Source organism: Salvia splendens, chromosome 12 (genome assembly GCF_004379255.2).
Source record: "Salvia splendens isolate huo1 chromosome 12, SspV2, whole genome shotgun sequence".
NCBI lineage: Eukaryota > Viridiplantae > Streptophyta > Magnoliopsida > Lamiales > Lamiaceae > Salvia > Salvia splendens.
Window position 1 is genome coordinate 23,291,499 of NC_056043.1, and position 15,152 is coordinate 23,306,650.

Here is a 15,152-nt window from a genome sequence, read left to right on the forward strand (position 1 = left end):
TGGCGACGACGAGGTTCGAAGCGGAGAAATTCTCGGGGAAGAATGACTTTGGTCTGTGGCAGATCAAGATGAAGGCTCTGTTGATCCAGCAAGGGCTCGATGAAGCAATCGAGCCAATTGATCCGAAGGGGAAAGAAAAAGAAGATCTCGATGAGAAGAGCGTGAGGAAGAAGACTGAGATTGCCAAGAAAGCCCATAGCGCCATTATTCTCAATCTCACGGACAAGGTGTTGCGCGAGGTTGCGAAGGAAACCACAGCGCATGGGGTATGGACGAAGCTCGAAGCGCTGTACATGACCAAGTCGCTTGCTAATCGCCTATACATGAAGCAGCGCCTCTTTTCATACAAGATTCTTGAAGACCGACCCTTCGCAGAGCAGATTGATGATTTCAGCAAGAATCTGGATGATTTGGAGAATGTAGATGGCCCCATGAAGAATGAAGACAAGGCCATCTTGCTCTTGAATGCTCTTCCCAAAACATTCCAGCATCTTAAAGATGCAATGCTGTTTGGCCGGAATGCAGAATCTGGCATCACATATGAAGAAGTTCAGTGTGCTCTTCGATCAAAGGAGCTGGAAAAGAACTCTTCGACGACAAATGAAGGAAGTGGCAGTCAAGCCTTGAATGTAAAGGTTTTCAAAGGCAAGAAAAAGAAATTCAATCAGAATCAAAAGCCTAAGTATCAGAAGCAAAATGAGGAGAAGCGAAGCTGTCATTACTGCAAGAAACCTGGGCATCTCAAAAGGGATTGCTACTCGTGGAAAAGGAAGCAAAACGAAGAGAAGGCTACCCAAAATCAGGCTGATCTTGCAGAAGACACAGATCCACCCCAGATCATGAATGTGGTGAGTGGTGGGATAGAGAGTTCTTGGATAATGGACTCCGGGTGCAGCTTCCATATTTGTTCCAACAAAGCTTGGTTTGAAAACCTTTCTGAGGCAACCGGGTCAGTAATGTTGGGGAATGATCAGATGTGCTACATCAAAGGCATTGGAGATATCAGATTGAGAGCTCATGATGGATCAACAAAACTGCTTACTCAAGTCAGGTACATTCCTGAGATTAAGAGGAATTTGATTTCACTTGGCATGCTTGAATCTAGAGGTTTCAGGTTTTCTTCTAAGAAAGGCTATATGAATGTCTCACTTAATGGAAAAATCTTGCTGATTGCTGAGAGAAGAAACAGTTTATACTATCTAGTAGCAGAAACTGTTGTTGCTTCAGTGAATCTTGCAGAGGACTCTGATATGAGTCTGTGGCACAAGAGGCTCGGCCATCTTGGAGAAAGTGGGATGAGAGAACTGATCCAGAAAGGGGTCATTCCGGCTGGAAGTGATCAGAGGTTCAAGGAATGTGAACACTGTGCTCTGGGAAAGAGCAAGAAGCTACCATACAAGGCTGGTAAACACACCTCCAAATTACCTCTTGACTATGCGCATTGTGATTTATGGGGTCCAGCTCAGCCTGCTTCTATGGGAGGAGGCAGGTATTTCATGTCGATAATAGATGATTATAGCAGAAAAGTCTGGATATACATCCTAAAGCAGAAGTCACAAGCATTTGAAAAATTCAGAGAATGGTGCACAGAGATGAAGCTGAAGAAATCCACCACTCTCAAGTGCTTGAGGACTGATAACGGGCTGGAGTTCTTATCTGAAGATTTTGAGTCTTTCTGCAAATCAAATGGGATACAAAGGCATAGGACAGTCCCGGCTAATCCGCAACAAAACGGAGTTGCTGAAAGAATGAACCGAACACTCCTCGATAGAGTCAGATGCATGCTTTTATCATCAGGCTTGCCAAAGATGTTCTGGGGGGAGGCAGTGTGTACTGCTGCAGTGCTAATTAACAGTTCTCCATCATCAGCTATAGGAAATGAAATCCCAGATGTCAGATGGTATGGTGGAGATAGAGAGTACAATCAGTTCAAGGTGTTCGGTTGTAGAGCATATGCCCACTGCAAGCAGGGAAAGCTTGATGCAAGGGCTCAGAAATGTGTGATGGTTGGGTACCAACATGGAGTAAAAGGGTACAGGTTGTGGTGCACTGAAGAGGGGAACAAGAAGATAATTGTGAGCCGAGATGTGGTCTTCCATGAGCATCATATGCCATTCTTGAAGACTGAGGATCAGATGGGTGAAAGAGTATCTATTGATCAAGAAGTTCAGCATGGCCAGCCACCACCTAGTGATCCAGATGATCAGAATGGAGGTGGAGCTTCAAGCTCCCATAAAGCTTCAAGTCCACAGCAACCCCAGCAACGAGATCAGATTGATGATGATCAGAGATCACATATTATAGCCAGGGACAGAAACAGAAGAGAGATCAGAAAGCCAGCCAGGTTCAGTGATTATGAGATGAGTTTTTTTGCTCTCTGTGTTGCTGAGGTATTGGAGTGCTTAGAGCCATCCACCTATGCTGAAGCTATGTCGAGTAAGGAAAAGGAGAAATGGCTTGCAGCTATGAGAGAAGAGATCCAGTCACTACTCAAAAACCATACTTGGATTTTGGTGAAGAATCCAGGGACCCAAAAGCTTATTAGCTGCAAATGGATCTTCAAGATGAAGATTGAAGTTGGTGAAGTTGAGAGTGTCAGATTTAAGGCACGGCTTGTTGCTAGAGGATTCACTCAAGAAGAGGGGATTGATTATAATGATGTGTTCTCTCCGGTTGTAAAACACAGTTCCATCAGGATATTGCTTGCTCTTGTTGCAAAGTATGATTGGGAGTTACACCAACTCGATGTCAAGACAGCCTTCTTGCACGGTGAACTTGAAGAAACAATATATATGCATCAACCCGAGGGGTTCATGGAGGCTGGGAATGAAGACAAAGTGTGTTTGCTCAAGAGAAGTTTGTATGGATTGAAGCAAAGTAGTAGGCAGTGGTATCTCAAGTTTGATGAGCATATGATGAGTATTGGTTTCAGAAAATCGCAGTATGATAGCTGTGTTTACATCAGAGAAAGGAATGGTGTACCAATTGCTTTTCTACTTTTGTATGTTGATGATATGCTTGTGGCAGGAGCAGATCTGTGAGTGATTGAGAGAATCAAGGCTGAACTGGAATCCAAGTTTGAAATGAAGGATCTTGGAAATGCAAGGAGAATCCTTGGCATGGATATACTGAGGGATAGGCCAAAGAGAGAGCTCAGGTTGTTGCAGAGGAATTACATCCAGAGAGTTTTGAAGAAATTTCAGGCTGATGACTTCAAACCTGTCTCTACACCATTGGCTGCTCACTTTAAGTTGAGCATGGATCAGAAACCAAAGAATGACTCAGAGAGGAAAGAGCTGAGCAAGATACCTTATGCAAACATCATAGGAAGCATAATGTACACAATGCTATGCACAAGACCAGATTTGGCTCAGGCTATAAGTGTTACTAGCCGATTTATGTCAGACCATGGGAGAGAGCATTGGATAGCATTGAAGTGGTTGCTCAGATACTTGAAGGGTGCTTCAGATTATGGTCTGTTGTACAAGGCAGATTGTAAGGATCAAGGTGGAGCACTGGTGGGGTTTTGCGATTCTGATTATGCATCAAATATAGATAATAGGAGATCTCAAACTGGATATGTGTTCACCCTAAATGGCACTGCTATAAGCTGGAAATCTGGATTACAACATGTGGTTGCTTTATCTACTACGGAAGCTGAGTACATGGCAATGACAGAGGCTGTGAAAGAAGCAATATGGCTGAAGGGAATCCTAGAAGATTTTGGGGAGAAGCAAGACACAGTGGAGATAAACTGTGACAGCAGCAGCGCCTTATGCCTTGCCAAACACCAGGTGTTTCACGAAAGAAGTAAGCACATAGATGTGCGGATGCACTTCATAAGGGATGAAATACAGAGAGGTGAAGTCAAGATGGTGAAAATATCTACTGAGCATAATGCGGCTGATATGTTGACAAAGCCGTTGCCAGCCATGAAGTTTAAATACTGCTTGGGGCTGGTGGGACTTGTGGAGTGATGAGTTTGAGGTTTTGTCAGAGGATTATGATTCATTGTTGACTCTGAGATTAAGGTGGAGTTTGTTGGAGTATAATCTCACAATCACCGTTGGATGCAGCAAGCTAAAATCAATGTCATTCTCAACAGCTGCAGATTTGTTAGAGGTTGAGCTCGTTCAAGATTTTATTGAGCTCGGCATTTTATTGAGCTCGGCATTTTATTGAGCTCGGCGTTTTATTGAGCTCGGCATTTTATTGAGCTCGGCGTTTTATTGAGCTCGGCGTTTTATTGAGCTCGGCGTTTTATTGAGCTCGGCATCATGCAGCACTTCGGCATGTTGATGCAAACCAAGAAACGGGAAGTAGCCGTTGGAACAGTTATAACTGGTTTGTTAACTAACATCTCAAGAGAGCCGTTGGAGGATGAAGGGACTGATATAAAGCAGACGAAGGCTGCATCTGAAATAGTTAATCAGCTACTTCGATATTCAAGAAAAGAGTCTCCAAACTATCACTTGATTAGTTCTTGGTTTAGAATTAGATTAGAGGTGTTGAGTTCTTGGAGAGAGTTCTTGAGTAATTGTAAATCTCTGCATATTTCTCAATATACTGAATCATATTGCCTTTGGCCGTGGACGTAGATCTTACGATCGAACCACGTAAAACTCTAGTGTTCTTTCTTTTTCGCATGGTTGTTGTCATCATCGATCTTTTGCATACTTTCATAACATGATGAAATAGTTAAAGCAAAGAAACCAAAAAATGTCCCACTTAAGACATGAGTGAAGCAATGGAGACACTTAACTGGAACTCCATAAAGATAGCCAGGAAAAAGCAGTATATCATCCAATTTAGGGATCCACCATGTATTATACTCGAACCAAAAGAGGAACAAATAAAAATTACACTAAGCAAATATTTTGAGGTCTTGAAAGATGATCATCTAATCACTAAAATAGCTGGCATATACAAAGAAATACGGAACCAGAAAACTTGATCTAATCAAACTAACAGCTTTCTTCACACATAAACATTCATAGTTCCAGAAAAGTTGAATTCATTCTAATCTCTTCTTCACATTCAATCCCAATTCCTGTAATCCACCTATTCATCTCCAATCACCACTAAAACTTGAAATTAGACTCCTATCACTCAAATTAAAATAATCCAAACATACAGCCAGCTTGTCACTACAAATATCAGTTACTTTTACATCTATTATAAAGAACATCTGTATTACTCCCTCCGTCCCCAAAGAATGTGCACTTTGGGGACGACACGAGTTTTAATGTAAAATTGGTAAAGTAAAAGAGATGTAAAGAGAAAAAGTAAGTAAAGTATTGTTAGTAGAGAATGGATCTCACTTCATTAGAGAGAAAAGATTTTTCAAAATTAGAAAGTGCATATTCTTGTGGAACGAACTAAAAATGAAAGAGTGCATATTCTTGTGGAACGGTGAGAGTAATATATACTATAACTTACATAGACATCTGCAACCTTTTTACAAGTGTATGTCCCATCTTTGAAGGTGTGGAGTGATTTGAATCTGGCATAGGCAACATCCTTCAACGATACACCTCTCTCGATGGCCTATTTATTAAAATATAAAAGTAAATTAAAATAAATTATATATATATATATATATATATATATATATATATATAGGGGAGCGTTATTCTCCTATTCATCCCTTAGATCCTTTATTCTTCTTAATATGGGCCATTAAATCTCATTCATCAACGGTCCAGATGATCTGCATTATTACACTATAATGGTGCATTATTAGTCGGTGTGCATTATTCAACTGAAAATCTGCATTATTACACTATAATAGTGCATTATTAGTCGGTGTGCATTATTGAACTGAAAATCTGCATTATTAAATGACACGTGGCACCAATCTAACCGTCGGATGACAAAATTCTGGGGCTGAGATTAAAAAGAACAAAAACAAAAGATACAAAAAGGAAATGAATATAGTGTAATAATGCAGATCATCACAACCATCCAATTCAAGGATCCAAGGGCTGTGATTAAAAAGAAGCTTGGACTGAAAAGCTGCGAAAGACCTTAACACACCTATATACACACACACACACACACACACACACACACACACACACACACACACACACACATATATATATATATATATATATATATATATAGTAGTGATATAGGGCAAGTGCCCGTTAACTACATAACTAGAGAACAAATCACCGCCACAAGATCAAGAAAATCAAGGGCTAGTATTAATACATGTAATTTTCGAATTTAAATGAGAAATTAGTTCCCTCTATCACAAATTTACTTCACAATAACAAGGCGGGGGTATAATGATAATTGCACAGAAAAATTAGGTTATGTAAATTTTTACTTCATTTGAAAGTTAACCTCGCGGACGAGATCTCCCGCTCCTTGGGGCTGCAGCCGCACGTGGCGAACTTCGTGAACATCTTGGTGGACATGAAGCGAGTGGATCTGATCAAGGAGATCGCGGCGGAGTTCAAGCTGATCGCGAATCGGCTGTCGGAGACGGAGGTGGCGACGGTGGCGTCGGTGGTGGAGCTGGAGCCGCAGCATCTGGCGGAGATCGCGAAGCGCGTGCAGAAGCTGACCGGGGCGAAGAATGTGAAGCTAAAGACGGTGATCGACAAGTCGCTGCTCGCCGGAATCACCATCCGATATGGGAATTTCAGCTCGAAATTGATCGATTTGAGCGTGAAGAAACAGCTGGATGATGTTCCAGGGTTATAGTGAAGTTTCTTTGATTTTTTGTAATAGTGATCTATTTTATTAACATCAGTGAAGTAAAAACATGGTTAGAGTGATGTGTTCCAGGGTTAGAGTGATGTTTTTTTTGATATTTTGTTATAGTGATCTATTTTGTTAACATCAGTGAAGTAAAAACATGGTTATAGTGATGTGTTCCACGGTTAGACTGATGTTTCTTTGATATTTTGCTAAAGTGATCTATTTTGTTAACATCACTGAAGTAAAAACATGGTTATAGTGATGTGTTCCAGAGTTATAGTGATGTGTTCCAGAGTTATAGTGATGTTTCTTTGTTTTTTGTTATAGTGATCTATTTTATTAACATCAGTGAAGTAAAAATATGGTTAGAGGGATGTGTTCCAGGGTTAAAGTGTTGTTTCTTTAATTTTTTTATAGTGATCTATTTTGTTAACATCAGTGAAGTAAAAACATGGTTAGAGTTGTTTCTTTAATTTTTTTATAGTGATCTATTTTGTTAACATCATTGAAGTAAAAACATGGTTATAGTGATGTGTTCCAGGGTTAGAGTGATGTTTCTTTGAGTTTTTGTTATAGTTATGTATTTTGTTAACATCAGTGAAGTAAAAACATGGTTCTAGTGATGTATTCCAAGGTTAGAGTGATGTTTCTTTGATTATTTCCTATAGTGATATATTTTGTTAACATCAGTGAAGTAAAAACATGGTTATAGTGATGTGTTCCAGAGTTAGAGTGATGTTTCTTTGAGTTTTTGCTATAGTGATGTATTTTGTTAACATCAGTGAAGTAAAAACATGGTTATAGTGATGTGTTCCAGGGTTAAGAGTGATATTTCTTTGATTTTTTGCTATAGTGATGTATTTTGTTAACATCAGTGAAGTAAAAACATGGTTATAGTGATGTGTTCCACGGTTAGAGTGATGTTTCTTTGAAAAAGTGATCTATTTTGTTAACATCAGTGAAGTAAAAACATGGTTATAGTGATGTGTTCCACGGTTAGAGTGATGTTTCTTTGATTTTTTGTTATAGTGATATATTTTATTAACATCAGTGAAGTAAAAACATGGTTATAGTGATGTGTTCAGGGTTAGAGTGAGGTTTCTTTGATTTTTTTGTTATAGTGATCTATTTTGTTAACATCAGTGAAGTAAAAACATGGTTATAGTGATGTGTTCCAGGGTTAGAGTGATGTTTCTTTGATTTTTTTGCTATAGTGGTGTATTTTGTTAACATTAGTGAAGTAAAAATATGGTTATAGTGATCTATTTTTTAAAAATCACTAAAGTAAAAACATGCTCAGTGTGTATCCTGTTGGTTTTGCAGCGGAAATCTATTTAGTTTGATTGAAAAATTTACATCTAAACATGCTTTTATCTGATAAACTAGAAACATGTTCATAAGCATATAATCACAGACTGTACTGAATATATGCAATTAAATGCAACATACCGTAGGAATTCAAGAGTTGAATTCAATCACCTTCTTCAATTTATCTCAACCACGGATCTTCTGATCTGTTCCCTTTTAACTCGAATCTGACCTTTGTGTGGGCAAAGCTTGTCAAATCCGCAAAAGCCGAAGAAGAATTGAAGACAAAAATCTCTACGGAAGAAGAATACTAAAAACCGATATTTTTCTCTCTACAGATTGAAGAGATCGAAATTATTACGTAGAATGAAATAATCCGTCTTCTCTTCTTCTCCCTTTTATATTAAGTTAATTATTTTTGGGCCAGACTAGGGATCTGTGGAGGATTGGATTAGGCCACAGTTCAGGCTTTCACTAATTAAATTAAAAACAATTTAATTCAAGCCCAAACTTAAATATCATTATCATCCACTATAGATATCCGTCCAAACTGAAATTACGAGTATTCCGGGACTTCCTCTTTAATTAAATCATTTCCCGTGTTAAAGATATAAATATCCATTAATTAATATCAAGTCTGCTATCTGACTATTATTAATTAATTTCTTTTTCCAAGAGTGGTCTAGTTTAGAAACATTATTTATTATTCATGGAATAAATTCCAACTGGCCAGTTTTCTGAATAATAAAACTTTTTTTCTAAACACCTCTTGAGGATATTATCATACTGGCCTCTCCCAGCACACGATTCATTGCAATAACAATACTAGCACCACTTAGACATTAATGATCATTACCCAATCTATCAGGATTCTTGGGCAACGAAATTCCCTCACCATTTGATAAGTCAAAGTAGTTTTCAATTAATATCGTATGCTCAATGTTATGTCAACAATGATTAAGAAATGATAATCACCGAGATCTCGTCTTTCAGTAAATAGCCAAGAAAGACTTATCTCACTGTTTGATCCTTTCAGTGCCATACCACACCGACGTCGTTCATTTCCTTAGGTAAGGAAACTTTCGGACTGACGTCGCAACCTTTCACGATAGGTAGTCAAAGCCTATCTAGGTTGTGAAACAGTTTTTCTTCTGCATGAACTGACAAGTTACCTACTGTGAACGCCGCTCACAACTCGTCTACTATGCAGAAGACTTAGACTCATTTTGCTTAAACTATGTATTTAAATGGAAAACGCATTTCAACATTTCATAAATACATAAGCAATACATAAGCAAAATACATTGTAACAAAATATTATTTCTCATAAAATGGTAACAAATGGATAAAAGAGTTATTACATATACAAGCATTCGAAAGATGCTTTCAGTATACTAAACTCTAACAATCTCCCACTTATACTCAAAACAGCTTTCGAGTATACCAAAACTGCAAAATCCTCCCACTTATACTGAAATCGGGTCTAGGTCAATCGAACACCTAATCCTTTCACGTGACGTTCAAACGTCCTGGCTGGAAGTGCCTTTGTGAATGGATCTGCCAAGTTGTTTTCTGATGCGATTTTGACCACTTTAATGTCTCCTCTCCGCACTATATCACGAATGATGTGATGTTTCCTTTCTATGTGTTTGCTTGCCTTGTGGGCTCGTGGTTCCCTTGAGTTTGCCACAGCACCAGAATTATCACAATAAACAGTGATGCTCTTGGGCATACTCGGAATCACATTCAAATCAAAAAGAAAGTTTCTGAACCATACTGCTTCCTTTGCGGCTTCTGATGCTGCCACATATTCAGCTTCCATGGTAGAGTCCGCGATGCATTTCTGCTTCACACTCTTCCATATTACGGCTCCACCTCCTAAAGTAAACACATATCCAGAGGTTGATTTTCTCGAATCCCGATCAGACTGAAAGTCTGAATCAGTGTAACCTAAAGGATACATCTCGGATGCCTGGTAAATTAGAGAATACTCTTTAGTTCTTCTCAGATACTTGAGTATTTTCTTTACCGCAATCCAGTGTCCTTGACCGGGGTTTGACTGATACCTTGCTACCATGCCAACGGCAAAGCAAATATCGGGCCTTGTGCATAACATAACATACATGAGACTCCCAACAGCTGATGCATAAGGGATCCTTCTCATAGCTTCTATCTCAATAGGTGTTTTGGGACACATATCCTGAGACAGAGTGATTCCATGGCTAAAAGGTAGAAAACCTTTCTTGGAATCTTGCATACTAAAGCGTTTAACTATCGTATCGATGTAAGATTCTTGTGATAGGCACAACATCCTTTTCTGGCGGTTCCTAAGAACTTTAATGCCTAGGATGTGTCCAGCTTCTCCCATATCTTTCATCTCAAATTGACTTGAAAGCCAATCTCTCACGTCTGACAACATTTTCTTACTGTTTCCAATCAACAGTATGTCATCTACGTAGAGTACCATAAACACTACATTCTTACCTTCAACTTTCTTGTACACGCAGCTCTCATCTGGGCACTGCTCAAAGCCAAAAGACTTAACAGTTTGGTCAAAACACATATTCCATGATCGGGATGCTTGCTTGAGGCCATAAATGGCCTTCTTAAGCTTCCACACCATGTGTTCTTTGCCCTTGACTACATATCCCTCGGGTTGTTCCATGTAGATGGTCTCCTCAAGACTTCCATTTAGGAAAGCTGTCTTGACGTCCATCTGCCATACCTCCCAATCCATGTAGGCTGCGATAGACAACAGAATTCGGATTGACTTGAGCATAGCTACTGGCGAAAAGGTCTCATCGTAATCGATACCTTCTCTCTGGGTATAACCCTTAGCTACTAGTCTTGCTTTGAAGACTTTAACTCGTCCGTCAGGTCCTCGTTTGCGTTTGTAAATCCACTTGCTCCCAATGGCAGTACAACCTTCAGGTAGGACTAACAAATCATAAACTTCTTTGTCTATCATTGATTGTAGTTCAGAATCCATTCCTTCTTTCCAGGAATGACTATCTGAATCTGCCATCGCCTCTTTAAAGTTCCATGGGTCTGATACATTGCCGTCTGGGTCTAAGTCAGATGACTCACCCAAACCAATGTACCTTTCTGGTTCACGAGGAACCCTTCCACTACGACGAGGCTCTAAAATTTGTGGTACAGAAGTTGATATCTCAGGTATAGATTGTACTTGTGTTATTGGTTCTTTGCTTGTGGAAACTGAAGTATCTCTTCGTTCCTCAAGAGCTACTTCACTACTGGGCTTATGATTCATCACATAGTCTTCTTCTAAGAACTTAGCATTTGTGCTAACAAATACCTTCTTATTTCGTAGACTATAGAATTCATAGCCTTTCGTTCCACTGGGATACCCTACAAACAAACATACCTCAGTACGAGACTCCAACTTCGTTGGATCTTTCTCCAACACGTGTGCTGGACAACCCCACACTCTGAGATGTCTTAGACTAGATTTTCGTCCAGTGCACAACTCATGTGGTGTTGTAGGTACAGATTTGGATGGTAAGTTGTTCAATGTATAGCCTGCTGTGAGCAACGCTTGTCCCCAGAACGAAATAGGTAACTTAGCATAACTCATCATCGATCGAACCATTTCTAAGAGGGTTCTATTCCTTCGTTCAGCTACGCCGTTCTGCTGGGGTGTGCCAGGCGCAGCCAATTGGGATTCAATTCCCGCCTCTGATAAGTAGTCCAAGAACTCACTACTAAGGTACTCGCCTCCACGGTCAGACCGTAGAGCCTTGATTGTCTTACCATGTCGCGTCTCCACAAGTGCCCTGAATTCTTTGAACTTTTCAAAAGATTCTGACTTGTGACGCATCAAATAGACATATCCAACTTTCGAGTAGTCATCAATAAAGGTGATGAAATACTGAAAACCGCCTCTAGCTTGAGTAGTCATTGGAACACACACATCAGAATGAACGAGCTCAAGTACTTCCTTGGCCCTATTACCCTTGACCTTAAATGGTCTCTTAGTCATCTTGCCTTCCAAACATGATTCATAAGTTGTATAAGGTACTATTTCTAGATCCTTAAGTAGACCTTGGTCTACCAACGCTTGAATCCTAGTAGGGTTAGCATGACCAAGTCTAAGGTGCCATAAGTACGTTTCGTTCATTGAAACAGAAGGAGATTTTATTTTTTGAGAAACTTTCGATGTTGAGTTAGATTCAGTTTTATGTTGCATATACTATGTAGACATTATAGTGTAAAGGTTGTTTTCCATGATACCACGACAGATATAAGAACCACATTTCTTGATAATGCATGAATCATCAAATGAAATCGAATATCCATCAGAAACAAGTTTAGAAACTGAAATTAAATTTCTTCTAAACGAAGGTATCAACAAAACATTGTTCAACACTAAAACTCTATCACTAGAAAAACGTAAATAAACGTCTCCCACTGCAACGGCTGCCACTCTAGTAGCATCGCCCAGCTGGATCTCGATCTCTGTTTCATTCAACTGCCTTGTTACCTGCATTAAATCAGGTTCAAAGCAAACATGATCAGTAGCTCCAGTATCAACCACCCATTGCTGAGTAGATACAACTGCTAAACATGATTCAACAACGAATGCTTGGTGCATACCTGAGCCATTGGTCTTTTTAGGACAATCCGGCTTCCAATGCCCCTTTTCGCCGCATTTGAAACACTTGCCACTTTGCTTCTTGTTCGTGTTCACCCGTTTCTTTTTGCCCTTAGCTATCTTTGGTGCTACAACATTCTGGGCTTTCTTCTTCCCCTTACCTGGCTTAGAGCCTGAGGAAGACGGCCTAGAACTCATCATAGCAGCCTTTGTTTGGACCATAAGATCCTCCGCTGACTGCAACTCAGTCAACAGTTCAGCTAGGGTGTAAGCCCTCTTGTTCATCTCAAAATTGAGCTTGAACTGCTGATAGCTAGCTGGCAAACTCTGAAGGATTATAGTTACTTGGGACTCGGGATCAATGATCCCTCCCAAAACCTCAATTTGATTGAGGTGGCTCATCATCTCGAGGACATGGTCCTTCACAGATGTGCCCTCTTTCATAACCTTAGTCATGATGCTCCGAAAGGCTAAAGATTTAGCCGCTCGATTCTGAGTACCAAAAAGGCTATTAAGATTGTTCATAATCTCAGTAGCAGTGTTCATGCCTTGATGCTGATGTTGAAGTACCGTTGACATAGAAGCCAACATGTAGCACTTTGCCATCTCATTGGCTTTACACCACTTTCTGTATGTTTCTTTCACTGCTGCAGAAGCATTTGCCGCAGGTACATGTGGACATTCAGTAGTGAGCACATATTTGTACTCTTCGGCAGTGAGAACGATATCCAAGTTTTGTTTCCATACGATATAGTTATGACCTTCGAGTTTGTGTTCTTTAAGAATAGCGAAAAGAGGATTGAACGACATCTTGATTTGGATTTAGCTGAGAAAATGAATAGCTTATTGTTACAAATTATGTAAGATTCTAAAAAGTAAAAACCATTAAAACAGTTTAGATTCTCACTACTGTTAAATAGAATTAAGTATGCCTCTAGGGAGGTCAAGTAAAAGATTCATATTTAACAAAATTCTGGTCACAACATCGACAAATAGTCCAGAGACCACTAAGGTGGCATGGCCGCCAAACGTTGCCTAAGCTTGTACCATTGAATATTCACCCCAAGAATTTCGTTTCCGTATTGATACTCCTTCTAGGGAAGGTCGCACGCCACAAACAAAATTCTACAGTTATCTCACAAGTTAATTTAATCTTTTGAACTCTGCAATTTCTTAGGATTAAAGCTCCCACTAAGGTGGGTCGCGATAATATTGGAAATCACGTCTAGATAAAATTAAACTTTATTTTGAGAAGTCTAACCAATGAACTTGCTATTTCTTAGGATTAAAGCTCCCACTAAGGTGAGTGGCGTTAATATTAGAAACTGCTTCATACATAGACTAATTCTTTGGAGACCATATACGACAGAGATCGTAATTATCGCTTAGTTATTTTAAGGTATGGTTTTTCTTTTAATTATCACTTCAGTGAATTAGGCAGAAAGTTCACTTATATTAATTTCAAATTAATAGGTAGTTCTATTAAATCCATGAAATTAAACTAAGATAATTAAATAATTTGATTAATTAATAATTAATTAATTATAAATAATTAATCAAATATTTTCTTTAATTAATATTAATCGATTATTATTAAAAAAATAATAATATTAATTATAATACTTATCCTTTTCCATCAGGTTTAGGAAACCTAGATATAATAGGATTTAATTGAAAAATACTTATCCAAATCATCTTAAGATATATTCTAGATAAATGAAATTTATCAATATCTTATAGATAAGGATTATAATTCAAACATATCTATATCATGATAAGTATATATTATGGATATAATCTACATTAAATTCCAATTTATTTCTTCCATAAAAAAAATGGAATCCTAGATTTGTAGGATTTATTTGAACAACCAAATCTAATCTAACTAGGATATATCTAGATAGATATAATCTATCAAAGTCCCTAAGATATAGATTAAAATTCAAACCTATATTAAATCAAAATAAATTTATTTAATGATATTCCATATAATAAATTAATTTTAATTTTAGATAACAATATCCAAAATTGCGTAAAAATTAATTAGGGTGGGACATATGTCCCAATCATTATTTACGCAAGAAAACAAGTGTATAAACTTAATTTCAAAACTTGCATAATGATATAAAATGTGATGCACAATTTGAATAATGGAATTGCACAATTCACGTAAACACAACCAAATAACATATTTAAATATTCATTTAGCTCAATTTGTTTCACAATTCACGCGACAGACAAGCCCACTAATCACGTAATCAGTTCACACAAATCACGTAAATCAGTTTCAAACTTCCGGATCTTGCGGCAAGGTCTGGCGCTGCTCTTGGCCGTGATTTCTTGGCCAGCAGCAACCACCTCATGCACGTTTACTCCGTTGATACAGCAAATTTTCCGAGCGCCACTGTCGGTCGTGAAAAACACGTCCAGCAGTAGTCTCCCTATCGGAAGTTGCAGCTGCTCGACGGTCAGCTGTTAGGCGCTGCTCTCAGTCGTGTAAACACGCCCAGCAGCAGCCTCA

General features: G+C 38.8%; 2 protein-coding genes across 2 annotated transcripts; one reads left to right on the plus strand and one right to left on the minus strand.

Moving 5' to 3' along the window:
* The first annotated feature begins 4,735 nt into the window (after positions 1 to 4,735).
* Positions 4,736 to 6,714, plus strand: LOC121757735 (ATP synthase delta chain, chloroplastic-like). Its single transcript, XM_042153235.1, has 2 exons — positions 4,736 to 4,823; positions 6,347 to 6,714. The coding sequence occupies exons 1-2, from the start codon at positions 4,736 to 4,738 to the stop codon at positions 6,712 to 6,714; spliced, it is 456 nt and encodes a 151-aa protein (XP_042009169.1).
* Positions 6,715 to 12,500: 5,786 nt separating this feature from the next.
* LOC121757736 lies at positions 12,501 to 13,441 on the minus strand. Its single transcript, XM_042153236.1, has 3 exons — positions 13,079 to 13,441; positions 12,634 to 12,958; positions 12,501 to 12,520 (listed from the first exon to the last, which is right to left on the minus strand). The coding sequence occupies exons 1-3, from the start codon at positions 13,439 to 13,441 to the stop codon at positions 12,501 to 12,503; spliced, it is 708 nt and encodes a 235-aa protein (XP_042009170.1).
* Between the last annotated feature and the right edge of the window lie 1,711 nt (positions 13,442 to 15,152).